The following is a 23,088-nucleotide window of genomic DNA, read 5'->3' on the forward strand; positions in this document are numbered from 1 at the left end:
TTATTTATTTAGTTGTTTAGTTATTTAGTTATTTATGTAGTTATTTAGTTATTTTATGTGTGTACTGTCAAATTGGATCTGACAGGTACAGGAGGCGATTGTTCCTCCCTCTTCAGCAGAGCATCTGGTGGATTTGAACCGCGCACCTCTGGGATTGCAGTACAGTTTCCTGCCACTAGACCACCAGAGCTCACCCAGTTTATTACAATATTTAATCAAACCCTTAATGCCTTTCCCTTCATCCAAGTTATCTATTAATTTTTACACTCCTCTCCCCCTCTTCTCATCCCTCTTATCTTTCCAAGATGGATTGTGTCTGTGTAACCTTTACTGAAGATTTTTGTATTAGTGGTCTTATGCCATAATTATGCTTTTGTTACTTAACGGAACCAAATGTGACTTAGATCACTTTGCATAATTTGTTCTGGCTTCACCCATGCTGTCCTTTTGTGATGTGTTTCATGAATTCATGATATTTTTTTCAGTGTTGCATAGTACTCTACTGTGGGATCGTACCACAGTTTTTTAGCCATGTCTGTTGATGGACACTTAAGTTGTTTCACCTTTGCTATTATGAATAAAGAAAGTTCAGAAATATGGGTGTGTGTAGGTCAGTTCTTGTTGTAGCTCTAGTGGTGGGATTGCTGGATCAAGTGGTACTTTTTTCCCCAACTTTCCAAGGAAAATGCTTTCCATGGTGGTTGCACCATTTTACACTCCCATGTTGTTTTTAAATTTTAGCCATCCTACCGGAAGTGGAAGTGGTTCTCATTGTGGTTTTTATTTGCATTTTTCTCTCTGGTGACTCACTGGGCTAAGCATCTTTTATGTGTTTGGTGGCTGTTTGAATGTCCTCCTAGTGAAATGACTATTAAAAATGTTTTGTCTATTTTATGGTTGAGTTATTTGTCTTTTGGTTGTTAAGTTGTAGAGATTTTATGTGTATTTTGGCTATTAAATTCTTGTCATATAACAATGTTTCCAAAAATATTCTCTTAGTCATTAGCTTGCCTTTTCACTTTTTGGGGGGGAAGTCTTTTGATGACCAAAATTTTAAACCTTGATGCTTTTTGTGGGCCTCTTTTATTCTATCATATAATTCGTTGTTGAACACTAGATCTGACAGCATTCCCCATGCCTCTTATTTCAGGAATTTTATGGTTTTAGTTTACACATTTAGGTCTTTATTCTGGTTCCCATTTCTTTGTGGGGATGGAATGAAGCGTGGATCCTACTTCATTTTTCCGTTGTGTGGAAATCCCATTCTCCCAACACCATTTAGTGAAGAGACTCTTTTTCTCCATCACGTAGACTTAGTACTCCTGTCAAAAATCACTTGACCATAAATGCGTAGGTTTGTTTCCGAGTTCTCAGTTCTGTCCCCTTGGTCTGTGTGTCTGTTGCTATGCCAGTGTGTGCTGTGGTGGGTTAATCAGTGTGGCTTGCCTGGCCATTGACTTTGAATTTCAGCACGTGGCTGGATGGTGGTGGTGGTTGTTAGGTGTCCTTGAATGACTCTGACTCATCGTGACCCGGTGTATAACAGATCCTGACCCGATCTCTACTGTCCCCACAATCTCTGATGTGCACAGACCCATTATTGCAGCCTCTCTGTTGATTCATTTCTTTGAGAGTCTTCCTCTGTTAAAAACTCCAACTCAGACTCCTTGTGCTTGGGTCAACTGATGCCTGGCTGACCCTCCAGTGGGTTTCCTTAGACCCTGTAAATCACAAGAGAAGACACTACCTCTCCTCCAGAGACGCCATCCGTGGGTTCTGACCAGCGGAGAGAGGCACCACGTAGCGGGTGGCACATTGCCCTGTGGACCACGCTGTCCAAGCCAGCTCTTCCTCTGTTTTCTTGTTGTTGTGTGCTGTCAAGTCAGAACTGACTCATAGCAGACCCTTCAGGTTTTCAGAGGCTGTAAATTGCACGGAAGGAGATAGCCCATGTGTCTCCCCTGTGGAGCATTCGAACTGCCTGCCTTTTTTTTTTTTTGCAAGGGTGACTTCTTACCACAAAGTTACCAGAGATCTCTTTTCCCCCTAAAGGACTATCTAAATGTGGAATGTTTGTGGACCCACTAAGGGGGTTGAATAGCTTACTAATGATGTAAACAGGTATATAGGGTTATTTTATTATTATTATTATGTGTGTGTACCGTCAAATCGGATCTGACTGGTTGGTACAGGAGGAGATTGTCCCTCCTTCCCCGGCAGAGCATCTGGTGGATTTGAACCATGCACCTCTGGGACTGCAGTGCAGCTTCTTGCCACTAGGCCACCAGAGCTCCCCTTATAGGGTTGTTTTTGTTGTGTTATTATATGTCGTCAGCTCATAGTGACCCTATAAACAATGACTCTGAGCCTTGCCCTAACCTGAGCCAACCTCATCTCTAACGTACCTGCCCCCATTGCCACAGTCCCTATGTTGGCCCGTCTCATTGAAGTTCTTTATCTCTTGTGCTGCCCTTTCCAAGCATGATGTCCGTCTCCAAGGACTGGCCTCTCCTGATGTCGTTGTGTCCCACTGAGTCAGAACCAACCCACAGCTGACCCTCCTGTGGGTTTTCAGGGGCGGTTAATTGCATGGGAGAAGATTGCACATCCTTCACCTGCAGAGGAGCAGGTGGCCTCGAACCACGTGCCTTCGGGATGGCAGTGCAGCTTCTTGCCACTAGGCCACCATGATAACATGCCAAATATATATGAGATAGAGTTTCATCATCTTTGCCTCCAAGAAGCACCCTGGTTTCACCCTCTCCAGGACAGAACTATTTGTTCTCTTGGCAGCTTGTGCACTATTCAGTCGCCTTCTCTACCACCACGATTCAAAGGCATTGAGCGGAATCATGCAAATAAGGAGTGCGGACTACCAATGAAAGGATTGGTCAGTTTTGCCATGCCACCAGGCTTAAATGGATCAAATTCAGAGAGAGAACACAGGAATCTAAATATTATCAAGAAAGAAAAAAAAACAAAACAAAACCGAACAACAAAACACCAAACAGAGAATTCATCACATCAGAGGTTCCTGCCTCAGACAGAGCAAGACTGAGACAGGGCAGTGACCGCAATAGCGGTGACGGAGAACAAGAAACAGAATGAGAAAGAGCTGGGCTAGAACTGCTGCCCCGCAGAGCCAGCACCAAATGCCTAGTTTTACTGACGGAATGTGTGTGAGTGCGCGAGAAAATTGACAGAACTGAGTTTATAACACTGGGCCAGAGACGCGAGGCTGAGGGTCAGACAGATGCCTTCCTGGGAGATAACAGAGAAGAAGCTGTCCTGAGAAGAACTGCATCCTACATTTTTCCAACCTGACTCATAACTTGTTACTTCCCTAAAAGACCTCATAATCATGAGTAATGGCTGTATTTGTGTGGTCATTGCAGTGAATTAAGGAACCTGACAGAATGATGAGAGCTATAGGAAGAACAGTTGGTGTTGTAATTGATAGAGTAAATGACGGGACCCTGGGGACACGTCTGGCTTCATAGCCTTAGCTTTGTGGTGCTGATGTTGTAGATGAGGACTTCCCTCTTGTGTTGGTGGAGGTCAGACACCGCCCTCCCCATGCCGGTCCTTTTTACTGCTTTTACCTAGAACCAGGTAGGGTTTTTTAATTTTGTTTTGGTTTTTTTTTTTTGTTTGGTTGTTTGGTTTTACTATTGATGTATAATATGATTTAAAATAAAAAAAAATATGAGTCCCCTTTGCTCTTCTCTTTCAACATTGTTTTAGCCAGTCAAGGCCTCTTTCCCTTTCATACTAAGTTGAAGATTGGCTTTTTTTCCAATTTCTGTAAAGAGGGCTGCTTGAACTTGGATTGAGATTGTATTAAATTTCTAGAACACTTTGAATTGTATTGACGTTATAACAATCCATTCATACGGAACATCTTTCCATGTTTAAATTTTTAATCTCTTGCATCAGCATTTTGTTGTTTTCATTGTATAAGTACTTTACCTCCTGATTAGATTATCCTTAAATATTGTTTTACCTAAATGCCATTGTAAATGAATTCATTTTCCTAATTTCCCTTTCAGATTTATCATTGCATACATGTGTGGGTATGTATCTATCCATCTATCTCTATCAAGAATCCCAAAAGATTTTTGTTGTTGTTGACTTTGTACCCTGCAATTTTGTTAAATTCCTCTATTTACTCTGGAAGTTTTCTTGTGAGTTCTTTGGGATTGACTCTATATAGGATCACATGATCTACAAACAGATAAGTTTATTTCTCATTTTCTTTTTCACTTTTCATTTTCTAATCTTGATACCCTTTCTTTTTTCTTGATGTACTGCTCTGGCTAGGACTTCTAGAACAATTTTGAACAGACGTGGTGAGACTAGCACCTTTGTCTTGCTCCTGATTTCTAAGGGAAATTTCTCAGTCTTTCTTCAATAATTATAATGTTGGCTGTGGCTTTTCATACAAGCTCTGACTCATGTTGGGGTATTTCCCTTCTATTTTAATCTCCTTTTAGATTTTCACCAAGAAATAGCGTTGGATCTTATCAGCTCTCTTTCCGGCATCCTTAAACATGATCATGTTTTTCTTCCTTTTGTTCATTTGGTGTGATTTTTTACATTGGTAGATTTTTCTAATGTTGAGCTCTCTCTGCCTTCCATGAAATACCAGCAGGTCATGGTGTATGACTCTTGTAATATGCTGTTGTGTTCTGATTGCTGGTATTCTGAGGACTTTTATTGCATTTGTACTCATATAGATTTAACTATTAGTCTGTAGCATTCTTGGAAAGTCTGTCAGCTTTGAGTAGAATTTATGTTTGCTTCCTAGAATGTCTTAGGGAGTATTTCTTCCTTCTCTGTCTTTTAGAAGAGTAGAAACAGTATGTGGTGTCAGTTTTTTTCGGAAAGTTTGATAGAATTCCCCAGAGAATTTTTTTTTTAGTTAAGAGATTTTTAATCATTGGTTCAATCTCTTCACTTGTTGAAGGTTTCCTATTTCCTCTTGAGTCAGTTTGGGTAGGCTGTTTACATTTAAGACTTTGTCCATTTCATCTAGATGACCCACTTTGTTGCTGTATAATTATTCATAATATTCAGAACAGTCTGTTATAATTCTGTTTCGGTTGGATCAGTTGTAATGTGTTCACTTCCATTTTTAATTTTAGTTCTTTGCATCCCGAGTTCCAGCTTTCGGGAGTTCTAGTGGCCTAGAAGGAGTTGCACTGCTAAACCTGAAGACAAGTGGTTCGAATCCCCAGCTGCTCTGAGGGAGAAAGATGGGCCGTCTCCTCCCATGTGATTTATTGCCTCTGAAAACCCGCTGGAGGCTCAGCTTTGAGTTGGTTCTGACCAAATGGCACAACATTTATTTCTTTGAAGATCAACAGAAAGAACAGATTTGTGATTCTTTGATCGTGGCCCTGTTTAGCCACGGAGTTAGTGATCTGTTCTTAGCTTGGTGAGCAGTGAGACTCTCTCCTTGAGTTTACCATCGGGGGAGAGAGAGTAGATATTGAAGACTTTGCACTATTGCAGGGTGATAGACGCAGGTGCCTTCAGGGGCCAGAGAGGGCGCAGAGATGAGCAAGTGCGGCTGACGTGAGACTCTAGAAACCTGTGAGCTCAGTCCCCTTGTGGAGGAAGACAGCTGCTCAGCCTCAGCCTTGGGTGCCCAGGACTTAGACCCAGTGTTGCCAAAGCTGCTGATTTTTCAAGAGAAGTTCCAACCAAGATTTAATTACTGGGGGAAAAAATATTTTACCATAGTTGTTTATTTTCTTTTTCAGTCATTTTATACTTAGAGAAATGTTGCAAAGATAGGTAATTTTAGGGGTTCCGGGTCCTCCCCACCCAGCTCCTCTCATTGCTGATGTCTGACATCACCAACACTGGTCCAGGACCAGGAACTGAGTTCCAGCCAGTACTTGGGAGCCATCAGTTTTTCCACTGGTCCTTTCTGTCCCAGGAGTCAATTGAGGCTGCCACGCTGCCTTTAACTGTGTCTCCTTAGTCCCCTGGTGCCCTAAGATAAGATTACCGACTGCCATTGAGCCGATATTGACTCCCAGCCACCCTGTAAGACAGAGGAGAAGTGACAGAGGCTTCCAAGGCTGCTGACTTTCCTAGGAGCAGACTGCCTCTCATGGAGCAGCTCATGGGTTCGAACCACGAATCTTTTGGTGTTGTGTTTTGCAGTTGTGTGTTCAACCACTGTGCCAGCAGGGTTCCTCCTTAAACATCACAGCCTGGGAACACTACAGGACGAGTCCATTCTGTCCTGGACGGCCTTCTCATCCCATCATGGCTGGGAGTGAGGTGATGTTTCCTGATATCACTGCAATATTAACTTGGTAGTTGGTTGAGGTGGTCGCTACATGTGTCTCTATGGCAACCTCACTGTTTTTTCCTTCAGTCATTTGTTTAGATCACTGTCGACTCAGACATCTTTATTTTATACTTTGAGTCTTAATCTAACACTATGTTACTGATTTTGTGGCTTCTGTCCCCGCAGTTTTTGTTCTTGGGGGCTTTCTGTGTTGTTTCCTAGGTACTTTGATGTACCCTATTTTTCTATTTCTTTAATACTTCTCCTTTTCCTCTACCAACTGTTTTTTTCTATCACTTGCCATTTTTTTCTTAGAATCCCCACTGGAATTTTAAAAGTGGAAATTATTTAAAAATGCAAACCCAGAGCTCTAGAGCCTCAAAAAGGTACATTTGCAAGCTGTATTCAGACCTAGAAGATATTCATGTGGAGTTTCCGTGGCACTGTGGTTAAACCTTCGGCTGCTAACTGAAAGATTGTTGGTTCAAACCCAGGAGTTGCTCTTTGGGCTAAAGACAAAGACGTCTGTTTCTGTAAAGTCACAGCTTTGGAAACCCGAAGGGGCAGTTAGTTCTGCTCTGCCCTACAGAGGTGCTTGAGTTGGAATTGACTTGAGGGCACTGTGTTTGGTTTAGGCTGGAGTCTTATTGAGAGATGCATTAGTGTGACTCCCATTTTATAGATGAGAAAACTGAGACACAGGGATGCTAAGGGGTATGCCTGGAGTCATGGGGGAGAAGGGTGGAAGAGGGCCGCCTGATGCCAGACCCCACTCTTTGAGTGCTAACACTTGATCTGAGACACGGGACAAAGGAGCAGGGTGCAGGGGCACCAGGCTGGGAGCTGTGCCAAGGAGGGGGCAGGGCAGTGCCCTGAGGAGAGGAGGAAGCAGAGGGTGAGACACAGAGGATCTGGGTTTAGACAAGGAGAGAGGTGTGAGTGAGGTCGCAGATGGCTTAGTGGCAGGGCTCCCGAGAACCTCAGTGCAATGGGGAGCTGTCTGTCTTCATGGTGGGGAAATTAGAATTTCCAAAGCACCACAGAGAAGTCTCATCTACTTCAGCAGAAAGAGGAGGGAAGGATGGTTTCCCTTCACATTCTTAAGGTTAAAATCTTAAATTGAGTCCTTCACCTGTGCTGACTCTCTAGTGCTGTGTGTCATGGATGGAATTGTGTGTCCTCAAAATGCATATATATCATAATAAATGTGGAAGCAATGCTATGATCCCCCAGGAGCTGAGAAATCAGCTGTGAACAGATTAAAGGTGAAATCCAACACCCCTTAATCCCATCTCAGTCCAGATCTAGGTAAGAGGAATTCCCCAGGCTGTGCTCAGCAACACCTTCTCTCTATGTCATTAGAGATAAAAGGGCAGGGAAGTGAACTGAGAGAAGGGCCCTCAGTGCCAGGGAAAGAATTTCTCAGGAGTTGAGGTCATCCTTTAGACCCCTCCCCTGTGGTAGGAAGCTTCTTGATCCCAGGGAAGTCCAGGATGCCAGAAGATCTCCAAGGAGCACCATGTCTGCAGATGTTGACCCAAACAAGGACTTTGCTCCATAACTGAGGGCGAGAGAAAGCCTAGAACTGGAACCCTGAACTTGGACTTCTAGCCTCCTAAACTCTAAGAGAATACACTTGTGTTTGTTAAAGCCATTCACCTTTGGTATCTGTCACGGCAGCATTAGATAGTAACTAAGACACTGCACAACAGTCATAAATCCCAAAATGAATGGCTTCAAACAGTGACGTTTGTCATTGGACAGTTTCTGTGGGTCAAGGTGTTGGCCGTGGCTGCTGTCATTTCAAACCTCAGCTGAGTAAGAATCCAGCTGTTGGGAGGATTTGATTTTTCATGGGCTGTTCGATTCCGGTCCTTGGTGCTGTTGGCTAGAGGCCACCCTTCGGACCTCACCATGTGAGCCTCTGTAATGTGGAAACTTGAGCTGTTAAAGCAAGTCTTGTAGGGGAAGAGGGGGAAAGGAGACCCCAGGGCACAGGGGAAAAGAAAGGATGGGGTGATAGTCTTTTCTAATTAGTGTTGTTATTATTATTGCTCCTCATCCTTGAGCTCCTTGCGGCCTTGTTCTTGGTAGATGCCTTCAAGCCAAGTGACCGTGTGAACAGCCAGCCTGAAACTTATCCCTATCTTGTGCCGTCTTCTCCATCTCTGAATTGTGCTGCCAACCAGAAGGTATGCAGTTCAAATCCACTAGCTGCTCTGCAGGAGAGAGGGGGGCTCTCTGTGTCTGTGTGATTTACTAGAAGATTAAGTAGGCGTTGGTTCCAGCTCGATGGTGTACAACATGATTGCTGATGCCACTGAGTTTTTTAGAGCTCGTTGCAACCCTGTGTGCAACGGAATGAAATATGAACCAGGCAAGTAGATCGACGGTCCTTCCTAGTGTGTCTTAGGCTAGAAGCTTTCCTGAAACCTGGCCACCATGGGTAACCTTTCTGGCATTTATAATTACAGTGGAATAGCTTCCAGCGTCACACAAACCACCACAGAACAGCCAAGTGGTGGAATCTAGACTGAGAAGTGACTTTTCAAGACTTGTTTTCTGCACTAGCTGGGAGTTACAGTAAACTTAAGGGTGAAAGGGTTTTTCAAAACTGAGTTTCCACGCATCATCCCGGGGAAGAGCTTACACAAATCTGTCACTTCTAGGGGGAGGGGTTCATAGGCGTGGGGAGGAGAAGCTGCCTCCCACACACACCCCAAGGCTGGCTCTGCTATACATGTTTGTTTCATAGTGTTCCAGAAGCCAGGACTGTCCTTGCTGCATCACTGTCCAGATCAGTGAAGGAGGGCTCAGAGAGGCACAGTGTCTTACCCAAGGTCACACCGCTCATGATGGGTAGAGCGGAATTCAGACTCCAGAGACCCAGCTTTGTGTGCCCACATCCTCCTCTCCAGCATTGCCCGAGAGCCTTGACTGAAAACCAGAGATTCCCAAGCAACGCAGGACAGACTAGACCAAGACCCTGGAGGGCCTGGGAATCAGCGTTTCATCATCATCTTCCAGGAGCTTTGAATATTCCTCGGTCTGTACCCTGCTTCTCTGCACATAGTTGTGTAAATGTGAAACTGAAAATACACACACATACATGCTTGCACATACATGCACGCATACACTGAAGCATTAGACCGAGCTTTAAAGGAAAACAGAGTCTTGCATTTATCTGTTTACAGCATGGCTTTGTAAAGTGTTCAGTTGACTTGGCGATCTTTCCAAGCAGAAGAAACTGAAAATGAGATGAAATGATACTCGGAGAAAACTTAGGAAGTCCCAGCCTATCAGAAGCATCTGCGTGCCTGCGAGCTGTGGCTTATTGCCGTTATTAATGAAGACTGTCAACTCGTTCCTGTTACTCGTTCCAGTGCAAAGCGAACTAGATTGCCGTCAGTTCTGGTTTAGAGAAGAGGTGTTGATTCCCTGTCTGTACCATCCTGGTGGTTTAGAACATGAGGATACCCAGTGCAGGCTGGGGTTGCTAGGCGTTTGGGGCAGTCATTTCTTTGCAGGTCAGTCAGTTGAACTTGGGTTGACCTGGGTCCTCAGAGATGTGAGGTTTGTCGCCATCTGGTTCCTGGTCACCAGCAGAGACCCTAGCTGGTCCTCAAAGTAGGTGGTGGTTGCTGGGATGGACTGAGGGGCTCTTAAACTTTTTGTTCTTTGCAGATCAGGACTGACACTTTGCAGATCTTGGAGGAAAATATCCCGCTCCTTAAAGCCAAAGTGACAGAAGTGAGTGGCATTTATGCCAAAGTGGACCGGCTAGAGGTACGTAGCTGGGGAGGTTACTCATAGTGACCCAGGGACCTGGGCTGCCCCCTTGTACCCTCTCTGCCCTGAGTTTGAGGCTGGTCTTGAGCAGGTTAGACCCAGCCATTGGTCTAGCACCACATTCACATAGCACTCTTTAAAAGATATGAATCTGTTTCCAACATTTAAAAATTGAGAGGCTCCACAGTGCTGGTCACCCTTTAAAGGGATGGACATGAGGCTGCCAGTGCTGGTCACCTTGCTTGCAGGGGGCAGGGGATCACCATGATCATTGGACTGTCCCTCAATCTCTGATCTCTGTGACTTGATATGGCGAGCGTGTAATCAGTTGTGAAAACTAGAGCTTCTTAAAGTAATAGAAAATACTGCACTTAAAAAGGTCATGTATATCATGGGTGTGTGTGTGTGTATGTATATGTATATGTATATGTATATGTATATGTATATGTATATGTATATGTATATGTATAGAGTGTGTGTGTGTGTGTCGTGGTGTGTATATATACGTATATCGTGTTGTTGTTGTTGTTGTTGTTATGTGCCGTCAAGTCACCTGCGACTCATAGCGACCCTATGTACAACAGCCCTAAACTCCGCTCTGTCCTGTGCCAATCGCACTGTCTCTGACACTCCCATCCCAATTATCCCAGTCACTGAATCAATCCACCTCATAGAGGGCCTTCCTCTCCTGTGCTGTCCCTCTACCCTCCCAAGCATGATGTCCCTCTCTAAGGACCGGTGTCTCCTCACAACATGTCCAAAGTATGTTAGACGGAGCCTCAGAATCCTTGCCTCCAAGGAGCCACCCGGTTTAACCCTTTCTAGGACAAATCTGTTTGTTTTCCTAGCAGTCCATGGTATTCTCAATACTCTTCTCCAGCACCACAGCTCAAAGGCATCAGTTCTCCTTCTATCCTCCTTGGTCATTGTCCAACTCTCTGATGCATAACAAGTGATTGCAAAGACCATAGCCTGTATCAGACACACCTTAGTCTCCAGAGAGACACCATTGCTCTTCAGCACTTTGGAGAGGTCCCTAACAGCAGACTTTCCCATTGCAATGTGCCTTTTAATTTTCTGGCTGCTGGTGCCAAGACTGTTGACTATGGAGCCAAGCAAACTAAAGCTGTGAACAATCTCAATCTCTTCACCATATCGTAGTGTGTTATATAACTTACCCGGCTGTTGTTGACAGGTCTGTAGTTCAGATCCATCAGTCGCTAGACAGCTTAGCTTTCCTCCTGAGTTTAAAATGAGAAAAGGTGTTCATGGAGGCTGTATCCTTTCTCCACTCCTATTCAATCTGTATGCTGAGCAAATCATTAGAGAAGCTGAAGTTTATTAAGAAGAATGTGGTGTCAGGATTGGAGGAAGACTCATCAACAACCTGTGCTATAACACAACCTCACTTGCTGAAAGTGAGGAGAACTTGAAATGCTTGCTGCAAAGGATCAAAGATGGGTTACATCTCAACATAAAGAAACAAACATCCTCACTACTGGGCCAATAGGCAACATCGTGACGGATGGAGAAAAGATTGACATTGCCAATGATTTCTTCTCGCTTGGATCCAGAGTCAGCAGCCTTGAGACCAGCAGGCTGGAGATGGAGAGACTTAAAGCTTTGGGAAAGTCCGTGATCTTTCCCAACTCCTGAAGAGCAGTGAAGTCAGTTAAACAACTACGGTGTGCCTGAGTCATCTGCCATGCATCTGAGAGCTAGACAGTGAGGAAGAATGAGAAGAGAAGAGTTGAGCCTTCGAGTTGTGATGTTGGAGATCGATACTGAGTATCTATGGGCCACCTCAAAGAACAAACAGTAAGTCTTGGAGAACGTGAAATCAGAGTGCTCGTTTGGAGGCAAGGATGGCAAAGCTTCATGTCCGATATTTTGGACATGTTGTTAGGAGAGGCTATTCCTTGGAGAGGGACATCATGCTTGGAAAGGTGAGGGGACAGTGAAGGAGAAGACCACCAATGAGATGGGCTGAAACCGTGTCTGCGGCAATGGAGTCAAGTGTCCTAGATGATGAGGACGGTGAGCGGTAGGGCAGGTCAGATTGGTTGTTCACGGGGTCACTGAGTTATAGTCTGTGGCATTTAAAACTGAACAGCAGCTTCCTGATTACTCTCTCCGGTGGGGTGCAGCGTCTTTTCCTCCTGGTCATAACGCAGAGGTGGTCCCCTCATGTCCCATCTCCCTGAGGATCCAAAAGTCTGAGAACCGCTTTCCCCACTCACGCTGATCAAAGGAGACAGGACTCCAGTTCACAGTGGCCAGTCCCACGTTCTCAGGAAACCTGGCTCCCTCCACCCGGCATCCTGCTTATTCAAACCTGATGGACTGAGAGCCTGGGAGGAACTGGGGTCCTACGGTGGTAACCTGGGCAGAGGAGACGCTGAGGGACTCCCTCTGAGCTGCGTGGTGCTCGACGTGGGAATTAGCAGAAAATTAGCATTCTTGTCAGCAGAGAATGAAGCCGGAATATAATTAAAACCCTGCCCTTGGACTAGCTGATTCATTTAAATTTTATTCCACATGTTGGAAGAAGGTACCAAAATAGGAAGATTTGCGACCTTGGTTCCTTCCTCTCTTGCTGGGTTGGCCTCCCTCTCGAGACTGACTCTCCTCTGAACCATCAGTCTGTTTTCTGAGAACCTGCTGGGCACCGCTGTAGCTATGAACACGAGGAAGCTGTTCACAGCCTGTGGCCACAGAAAGCCGGGAGAGGCGCTCCACAGGCCCGTGATCGATGCATGTCCAGTGGCTGATATGACAGGTGACCTGCGTTTAAAGGCTGGGAACAGCACAGGTTTACTGCCAGGCAGCTGTGGATGTCAGAAGTTCTAAATGAGTCTCACGAGATGGAATCAAAACCCTGACAGGGCTAATTCCTTCTGAAATCTCCGGGGAGAGAATCCTGTGCTTTTCCCAGCCTCTGGAGGCCTCCAGGGAGTGTTGGGGACTCGTTGGTAGACTTCTTGCCTCCCATGCAGGCGTTGTCGGTGTGAGGTGCCTTCACGTCACTGCTGACTCCCAGCGGCCCGTGGAACAGAAGGAAATCTAGTCCCGTCCTGTGCCGTCTTCACGGTCTCCACCTTGCGTAAGTGCTGTGTTAACAGCCACTGTGTTGCTCCATCTGGCCAAGGTCTGTCTGTGTTCTGCTGACTCTTGTTCTAAGCGTGATGTCCTGTTCCAGGGACTGAAACATGACAACATACCTACAGGGCAGGAGACGAAATCTCACCGTCCTTGCCTCTAAAAAGCCGCTCTTCTCTGTACTTCTTCCCAAACCGACATGTATATTCTTTTGGCAACTAACAGTCTGTTCAGTACGTTCTGCCAACACCACAGTTCAAGGCATCGATTCTTCTTCCGTTCACCAGCAGGAGACGCAGGTTCCATTCGTGGCCGATGCACTTCAGGCCCCTCCACCACGTGTCAGCTGTCAGTGGAGGCTTGGGCACGGCTGTGATACTCAGAGCTTCCGAACTGAGTGTGAGAAGAAGAGCGTAGAGTCTATTTCTAGACATCAGCCAGGAGAAACCCTGTGGATTACAGTGGCCCTGTCTGCTGATGGGGCAGTGAATGGTACAGGACCAGGGAATGTTTCATTCCACTGTCGTTGACTCCGTAGTGACTGGCAATGATGACCTCCGAGGCCGTCCGTGTTCCTTGGCTCGTGGTCCCTTCCTTACCCTTCAGAGCCGTCAGCGTATCACCTCCTCCTCCTTCTTAGAAGGACCCTTGTCATCGTCAGGACACTGGGCCTATCTCATGACCCTGGACCACCTCTCCATTTCACTGTCCTTGATCTCAGTCACAACTCCCAGTCCCCTTTGCATGTAAAGTGACCTGCTGATACGTCCTGGGGATCTGGATGTACATGTCTTGGGGAGGCTGTAGTTCCACCGACCACGTTGCCAGGACTGGCCTAGGTGAATGAAGCAAGAGCAGGCAGTGACTGAGATGTAGACGCTTCGGGGCCTTACCTAGGGGCTAGTGAGTGGGGCAGCAGGTAAAGGAAACAGCTAGGAGAGAACTTGGTTCGTGTCCTGGAAGGTATCAGGGACCCTGGAAGAACTGGAGTGGCCATATGGTGGCAAAGGGGGAGTACGTGACTTGAGGTGGTGGTTGTTGTTGAGTATTGTCAAGTCGGAACGGACCCAAAGCTGACCCTCCAGTGGGTTTTCAAAGGTGGTAAATTGCACGGAAGGAGATTGCCCACCTGTCTCCTATGGAGCAGCTGGTGGATTTGAACCATGTACCTTTGGTTTGGCAGCACAATTCCTTGCTCCTAAGCCACCAGAACTGCCCTCCAGGGCTGGAGAAATAAGACAGCCAGGGTCTAGGTCTTGCTGTTCAGGGTGAGAACATTGATGATTGTCCTGAAGGAGGGAGGCCGTTGAGGAAACAGGATTCAGCTCTTGGTCTTGACATTTGTGACATTTCCTCCAGATGTGTCTCAGGAGGAGGGGGTTGTCATTGTTGTTGCTCACAAAGCAGAGAGAGACAGACTTTACCAGCCTGAGGACAGGGCGTGGGGGATAAGACCATCGCTGAGTGGCACAGGGGGTGAGGGGAGACAGGAAAACCACCAACGTCCCCATAGATCCACCAGGCCCTTTATCAGTGTTAATAATAGACATTCCCGTTTAGTGAGCACATACTCAGCACTCCCGGTGCTTTACAGCCAAGCACACCTGGTACCTTCATGAAGGGCCTGTGCTCTTTGGCCCATTTTACAGGAAAAGCAGTGAGGCCAGGGAGGTGCAGTGAGTTGTCCTGAGTCACACGGGGAGGAAGTGGAAAAGGTGGGACAGCAGGACAGTGTCCTTGACTGCTGAGGCACCTCTGGGTGGCCAGCTCCCAGGGACCTCAACGGGAAATGCGCACGCACCTCAGCATTTAGACCTGGAGAGTTTCTCCTCTCTCCCTCCCTTCCACTCTTCTCCCTCTGTTCTCTCTTCCTCTCCTTCCCACCTTTCATTCTTCCTTTTATCTTTCCACTCTCCTGCTTTTCCTCCTTCCAATTGATTATCCAGTAGTACATTTTCAATTAAGAGCAACAAAACACAGGAATCCTCCATAATCCCGGGCCAGGGCCTCAAAGCCCTGCTGCCTCCCTCCTCCTTCCCTGTGCTCCTGCCCGGAGGGCCATGTGCCTGTCCCTTTAACGCCAAGGTCCCGGCCTCTCCCTAGTGGTGACTTGGCCCAGGCTACCCTCCCTGGCATCCTGGAAGCCTTTCAGACCTCTCGATAGAGGCGCACATTCCCCCAGGCTGCCTCACTCCCCACCAGATTGGCCTGGACATCGGAGCATAAAATTGGAAGCGGCTGGAGGAAGGGAGGACAGGACTCTTTTCCTCTGTGTTTTACGACCATATGTGTGACCAGATGTGCCGGCTGGCCCCGACATCAGCCTCCCAGCCCTTCTGCGAGGGCCCCCTCCCCCACCTGGAGGGGCTCAGTGGTCTTTCTACTCTGAGTGAGGCCCCAGGAGCCCAGGGCCACTACAGGGTGACAGATGTAGCCATCTTGGATTGCCCAGTGTCTTTGTGCTAAGGGTCAGTGCTTGCTTTCATTCATTCATGCTTTCATTCATTCACTCACTCACATCTCTCCTTATCTGTTCACCCACCACCCAGCTGAACCCATAGTAGCAGAGGGAGCTCTGGCCTTGGCATTGAGATGCCACAGCCAACAGATGACTCAGCATCCTTCCTCTCCCAGCTTGCCCTCAGACTGGGAATACCTGTATTTTTATATAAATAACACACCTTCTGTTTGTGTGCCAACCTTGACCTCCCCTCTCCAGATATTTTCCTAAGAGGTGGGAGGCAAACAAACATGGAAGGTGCACTTTCTGTGGGCCAGGTATGTTAGAAAGGCAACAGACAGTTAAGAAATTCTCAAGATGGTAAGGGCTATGTGATCAAGGAAACTTGTGGGATAGTGATTCGAAGGCTGTGTCCAGTGGTCAGGAATGGCCTCTATGAGGAAGAGGTCTGGAAGATGAGCAGACTTTACCTGGAAGAGCAGAGAAGCTTGCTGCAGGCAAGGAGAGAGTTAGTGCAAAGGCCCTGTGGCAAGCAGGACCAACACTTGGAAGGACTCTTACAGAGACTGGTGTCGCTGGGATGTGAGACTGAGAAGAAGAAAGAAGGTGGGAACCCTGGAAGGAGACCTTGCAGGTCTGGGAGGACCCTGGGCTCTTCTCCACGGGAACAGGGGCTTCTTTGGTGTCACCCAGCACTGAGATGTCCTTTCTACCCCAACATAAGAAAACATCTTCACTTGTATTCGATACAGAGGAGGCCCACAGAAGTGGTGAGTGGTCCAAGGTGGTATCAGTCCCCAGTTGTGGTAACTTTATTCATGTGCATTTGTACACACAATACAAACAGAACAGAGAGAAAGGCATGAACAGACACAAACCAGAGGTCACAAATGAGTGTGGGTTAACCCACCACTTGCAGCTGAATTTCACTACATCTGCATATGGAAGGTTTTTGGGTTTTTTTTATGTGTACAGTCAGGAAATCAAAAGACAAATTGGGTTAGGTAAATCTGCTGTCAGGGACCTCTTTTTTTTTAAAAAAAAAATTTCTACTAGGTTATTTACAAAATTCGAATATAATGTTTTTAAGAACAAATTCTTTCAATTTCCCTCACCCTGCGCCTATCTAATTATACAGTCCTGTGATTAACCCCACCTCCCCCAGCACATCCTCAACCCTCTGCTTCCACCCTCTCCCTCCTCTCTTGGATCGTTACACTCATTCCACAAAAATGATTTTATACAATATTTATCCTTGTGGGACTGAGTTCACTGAGCATGATGCTCTCCAGTACCTCCCAAGTTAGGTAATAATTTACAAAATTATTGCTCCTGCGTGCTGCACAATATTCCATTGTGTGAATGTACCATAATTTCTTAATCCATTCGTTTGTGGTTGGTCATTTGGGCTGTTTCCATGTTCTTGCAGTGGTGAATAATGCTGCTATGAACATTGATGTACAAATCTCAGTTTGTGCCTCAGTTGTCAGGCACCTTTTGAGAGTACTGAGAAGCAGCAGTGTCTGTCTAGAGACTAAGGTGTGCCTGATGCAGGCCCTGGTCTTTGTAATTACTTGTTATACATCAGAAAGCTGGACAATGACTAAGGATGACAGAAGGAGAATTGATACCTTTAAGTTGTGGTGCTGGAAAAGAGTCTTGAACGTACCATGGACTGCCAAGAAAACAACTTGGTCTTGCAGAGGGTGAAACCAAATTTCTCCTTGGAGGCTGAGATTTTGAAGCTCTGTCTCACACACCTTGGGCATGTGTCCAGGAGGGACCGATCCTTGGAGAAGGACATCATACTCGGAAGGGTGGAGGGACAATGTGGAAAAGGAAGACCCTGGATGAGATGGATTGACACAGTGACTGAGGCAGTGGGGCTAGATGTGTCGGGGTCAGTGAGAGTGGGTCAGGACAGGGAAGGCTTCAGAACTGTTGTACATACGGTTGCTATGAGTTGCAGGTGACCTGACAGCACATAACAGCGACAACATGACTAACACACATACAAAAAATGGGAAGATTTTTACATAAATTCTAGATGTTGTTGTTGTTATGTGCTGTCAAGTCGATTGCGACTCATAGCGACCCTATGTACAACAGCCCTAAACTCTGCTCTGTCCTGTGCCAATCACACTGTCTCTGACACACCCATCCCGATTACCCCAGTCACTGAATCAATCCACCTCATAGAGGGTCTTCCCCTCCTGCACTGTCCCTCCACCCTCCCAAGCATGATGTTCCTCTCCAAGGACCTGTCCCTCCTTACAACATGTCCAAAGTATTTCAGACAAAGCCCCAAAATCCTTGCCTCCAAGGAGTAGCCTGGTTATCTCTCTCCAGGATGAATCTGTTTGTTTTCTTGGCAGTCCATGGTACATTCAATACTCTTCTCCAGCACCACAGCTCAAAGGCATCAATTATCCTTCTATCCTCTCTAGTCATTGTTCAACTCTCTGATGCATAACAAGTGATTGCAAAGACCATGGCCTGTATCAGACACACCTTAGTCTCCCTTTTAAAATTATACTAACACCTCTTGAGTCTTTAAGATGTGCTCAGCACTTATCAGCACATGTTGTTGTTATTGTTGTTGCTGTTAGGTGTCATTGAATCCACTGTTGCTCGTAGCAACCCTGTGATGAACAGCGGACCTGAACCTTGCTCTGTCTTGCACCTCACCTTCTCTGACACGCTCGAGGCCACTGCTAGCGTCACGTCAGTCCGTCTTGTTGGGAAGCTTTTTCTCAGACCCTCCACCTTTCCCAGCATGCTGTCTTTTACCAAGGACTGGCCCCCGCCAGACAACATGCCCCATGTCTGTGAGAAAACTCTTACCATCCTTGGCTCGAAAGACTACCCTGGTTGCATTTCCTCCAAGAAGAACTTATTTGTTCTTTTGACAGCAACACCACAAAGAAAAGGCACTGATTCTTCCATCATCCTTATTCATTGTCTAACTTTAAGGTACATTAGAAGCAACGGAAAACACCTTGGCTTGGGTTGCATGCACCCTAGTCTTTAAGCTGACATAATTTCTCTTTAGATGTGGCGGTCCACCTCTTTTAAGACTTGAGCCTTGAGAACCCAATGGGGCAATTTTACTCCTAATCAGCTTGTCCAGAATCAGCTTGATGGCAACAAGTTTTAGTTTTTGTTTTGATATGCACCAGCTAATAAAGTGAGTCTTAATAATTTCTTTTAATTAAAAAAATCTATTTCCTAATAAAAACGCTTTGAAATCTAACATATGTACACTTGAGTCCTCTTCTCTGTCACTCCTGGCTGTGTGACTTTGAAGAGGTTACACACCCTCTCTGAGTCTGAGGGGAGGTTTCCTCCTTTGGGAAATGAAGGTGAGCATAGGGTCACCACTGGGGAGAGGTGACAGGAAGCCTGATGGGCTCCTGCTGGGAGCTCAAGGGGCCCCTCCATGCAGCTAGGCCGAGCCCAGGGGCCTGCCAGGCGGGTGGAAGTGATTAAGGGCTGTCATCCCCGCCAGGCCAGGCGGCAGGGAGCACAGCCAGGAATGCACTCCAATCCCAGGCAGATGTGGTAACTCCTCTCCCTCTCCCCTAGGCCTTCGTCAAGATGGTGGGGCACCACGTCGCCTTCCTGGAAGCCCATGTGCTCCAGGCTGAGCGGGACCACGGGGCCTTCCCGCAGGCGCTGCGACGGTGGCTGGGCTGCCCAGGGCTGGGCTCCTTCAAGAGTGTGAGTACGGGCCCTTCCCCAAGGGAGAGGGGCTCAGGAAGCAGAGTTCAAAGGGCACAGTCAGGCTTGCCGACAGGAAGTGGTGTCTGCCCACCCACTAGGGGCCCAGCAGGTCAACACATGGAGGCTACCTTCCCTGCTTCTTTATACGTGGAGGCTGCCTCCCCACTCCTGTAGATATGGGGCTGCCTCCCCACTTCTGCGTCCATGGGGCTGCCTTCTCCACTTCTGCGTCCATGGGGCTGCCTCCCCCACTTCTGTAGACATGGGGCTACCTCCCCCACTTCTGCATCCATGGGGCTGCCTTCTCCACTTCTGCGTCCATGGGGCTACCTCCCCCACTTCTGCGTCCATGGGGCTGCCTCCCCCACTTCTGCGTCCATGGGGCTGCCTCCCCCACTTCTGCGTCCATGGGGCTGCCTTCCCCACTTCTGCGTCCATGGGGCTGCCTCCCCCACTTCTGTAGACATGGGGCTACCTTCCCCACTTCTGTGTCCATGGGGCTGCCTCCCCACTTCTGTAGACATAGGCTGCCTTCCCCACTTCTGTAGACATGGGGCTGCCTTCCCCACTTCTGTAGACATGGGGCTGCCTCCCCCACTTCTGTAGACATGGGGCTGCCTCCCCACTTCTGTATCCCTCTTTTCTCCAACTCCATGCTATGCCTGCTCATGTAGACTTTCAACATTTATTGAACACCTGCTGTATACAGACAGAACAACCATGGTTTCCTGATGAGCAGGGAGGCCCAGGCCCTAGTAACCCACTAAAGACAATCCTCTGTCCACCACTCGGATTGCTCCTTCCTGAGGTCAGCCTTGAACCAGTCAGGAGGGCTGGCCTGTGACCCTTTACAATTTAGAAAAACCTCCCCACCCCACCACCCAAAAAGTAGGGAGGGGTCACCTCGTCCCTTTTCCTGATGGATAAAATTGAGGCCGGAACTGCCATGGACACCTCATCTGTTTACCACAAGCTTTACTTTGTGTCATCTCCTCTGTGATCCCACGCTCAACACTGGGGGTGGATTTTGCCCCCCAGAGACCTTTGACAATGTCTGCAGATGAGGGAGCTCCGGGTATCTGGTGGGTAGGGCCCCTGCATGCTGCTCAAGGTCCTGCGGTGCACAGGACAGTCCCCACCACAGAGAATGGCCTGGCCCCAAACACCATACTGCTGGGTTTCAGAAATTGCCCTACACTGTACTTGGTGATGATGATGATGATGGTGATAGTCGTGGGAATAGCTCATGTGGCTAATGGTTTGGGATCTTCTCCGGCATCTCATGCTTTGGGTATGTGATCAGGCTGGGCTGGTCCTTGGAGAGAGACATCATTGGAAAAGTAGAGAGTTGTCAGAGAAGAGCAAGATGACCAATGAGATAGGTTGACACAGGTGACTGCAGCCATGAACTTGAGCATCAGCAGAGTTTTTGGGGATAGTGTAGGATCAGGCCAGCTTTCGATCGGTTGTACGGGGGCGTTGTTAGGAGTCAAAGCTGCCTCATTATCACCTGATGATACCTACATGGTGCCACATTCTCCCAGCAGTCTTTTTTTTAAAAAAATTTATTTTATTTTGGGGAGCTCTGGTGGCCTAGTGGCAAGAAGCTGCACTGCATTCCCAGAGGCTCACAGTTCAAATCCACCAGATGCTCTGCCGAGGAAGGCGGGGCAATCTCCTCCTGTACTAGTCAGATCTGATTTGATGGTACACACACAAAAAACCAATAAAATTAAAAAAAATTATTTTATTTTATTATTTTTGTGTGAGTACCGTCAAATCAGATCTGACTGGTACAGGATGAGAGTGCCCCTCCTTCTCCAGCAGAGCATCTGGTGGATTCGAACCTCATACCTCTGGGATTGCAGTGCAGCTTCTTGCCACTGGGCCACCGGAGTTCCACCAGCCGTCTTTTGAAGTAGCAACTTTTAGCCTCACTTCACCTTGGTTCTGTACCACGAATGGACAACTTTACATAGACATTTAGTCCCTCAGCATTTAGGAGACTGGAGGTCTGAATTTGGGGTGCTGACTCTAGAGAAAGTTCCTTGTCTCCTTTCAGCATCTGTGGGCCCACCATTCCCTGGAGAGCCCCCTGTATTGAGGAACTTCCCAGCACAAAGATCAGGGTTCAAAGCCATACTCAGCTTTCACTCTTTCTTGATGATACTGGGGTCCTCTTCTCTGCTCATTTCTGTCTCCATTCTCTCCTTTAAAATCAAAGGAGCTGTAAGTCACACTCCAGAGCGAGTCCCCTTGCATATCAGTGCTGTGATGGAATTCGGGGTGCTGCATCCCACTCTTAATGATTTACATCAGATCATGGGCACCATTACCTCTTAAATCCTCCTTACTGAGAATCCTGGCCTGCCCAAGTTAACAGATGTATATTCTGGGGCACACAATTCCATCCTGACAGCCCCATTTTACAGATGAGGAAACTGAGGCTCAGGGGTGTGAAGGGACGTGCCTCGGAGTCACAAAGCTGTATTGAAGTCCTGGTTGGCCTGTCTCCAGGACATTGCCCTTAGCGGGAAGGACGACTGCCCTGTCCAGCCCCTAGGGAGATCTCTCACCATTCCTGAGGTTCCGCCTTAAAGGCTCTTCAATCCCCACTTCATCTCCTGCCTTGGGGGCTCCCCCGTTCCGGGGGCTACCTCTCCACTTTGTATCATTACAGTGGCTCATTTATCAAGTGGTTGCAATGCCCTGGCTCCGTGTTAGACTGTTCCTGAGCTCTGACTTCCTTTCTTTCCTGCAGTCCCATTTCTGGTGTCCCAGCACTGTAGGCAGGCAATGTGGTTTTAGTGTGATGGGGCTCCACCTGGCCTCCCACTTTTCCAAGACAATCTGCTCACCTGCCTGCTCCAGATGTGTGACTTGCCCAAGGCTGGTCACAACTGGGTAGTAACCACACAGATCTCAGTCTAAAAACTAATGATCCTCAGAGCCCATGTTAATGCCACCTCCTGCAAGAAGCCTTCTGAGATCGCCTCTTCCCTGGATAAACATGATCTGTCTTCTAGCAGCGGTGTCTATGTAGTGAGCTTTCCCTCTCATGTCTAGTGACTGTTTCTGGGTGACCAGGAGCTCTCTCATCACACAGTGCTGTCCCCTCTGTTGGTTTTCACTACTCTTTTTTTAATTTTATTTCTTTTCTCTTTTTATGTGTGTAACCATCAAGTTGGATCTGACTGGTACAGGAGGAGATTGTTCCTCCTTCTTCAGCAGAGCATCTGATGGATTTGAACCACGCAACTCTGGGATTGCAGTGCAGTTTCCTGCCACTAGGCCACCAGAGCTTGCCTCCTCTGTTGGTTTTAAGGATGTCCTGGGGGAGGAAGGACAGGGATCCTGGTGCCCATAGGGCCTGTAGCTTGTGTTTGAAGAGGGGGTCCTTGCTCCTCAACTCTGCAATCCTGTGCACACTTGCACGGAGCTTCCGTTTTTACAGCGGGGATCTGAATTCAGAGCTACGTTTGGGACCCAGAGCGCCCCACCCCTCCCCTGCTGCAGGATCCCCCAGGCGTGGCTGGGCCTGCCAAGGCCTGCACCCTGTTGTGTCTGTCAGGCTCCAGGCTCTGCTGGGCTGTGCAGAGGCCCCTCTAGGCCTACCTGTGACGACTTGCTCCAGGAAGCGGTCCCGGCCAGGTGAGCCACTCGATGTTGATCTTGGCCCCCCAAAAGGGCTTTGTCTCTGGGAGGCAGTGCC

General features: G+C 47.5%; 1 protein-coding gene across 1 annotated transcript in view; it reads left to right on the plus strand.

The window, feature by feature from the left end:
• Positions 1-23,088, plus strand: part of BCAS4 (breast carcinoma amplified sequence 4) — an 85,442-nt gene that overhangs the window by 31,732 nt on the left and 30,622 nt on the right. Inside the window, exons 3-4 of the mRNA XM_006881754.1 lie at positions 9,989-10,090; positions 19,239-19,373. Of these exons, the coding sequence (XP_006881816.1) occupies positions 9,989-10,090; positions 19,239-19,373 (237 nt within the window). The remainder of the gene's footprint in view (positions 1-9,988; positions 10,091-19,238; positions 19,374-23,088) is intronic.

The sequence above is a fragment of the Elephantulus edwardii genome, unplaced genomic scaffold (genome assembly GCF_000299155.1).
Source record: "Elephantulus edwardii isolate Elephantulus edwardi_28Jun2011 unplaced genomic scaffold, EleEdw1.0 scaffold00015, whole genome shotgun sequence".
Taxonomy (NCBI): Eukaryota; Metazoa; Chordata; class Mammalia; order Macroscelidea; family Macroscelididae; genus Elephantulus; species Elephantulus edwardii.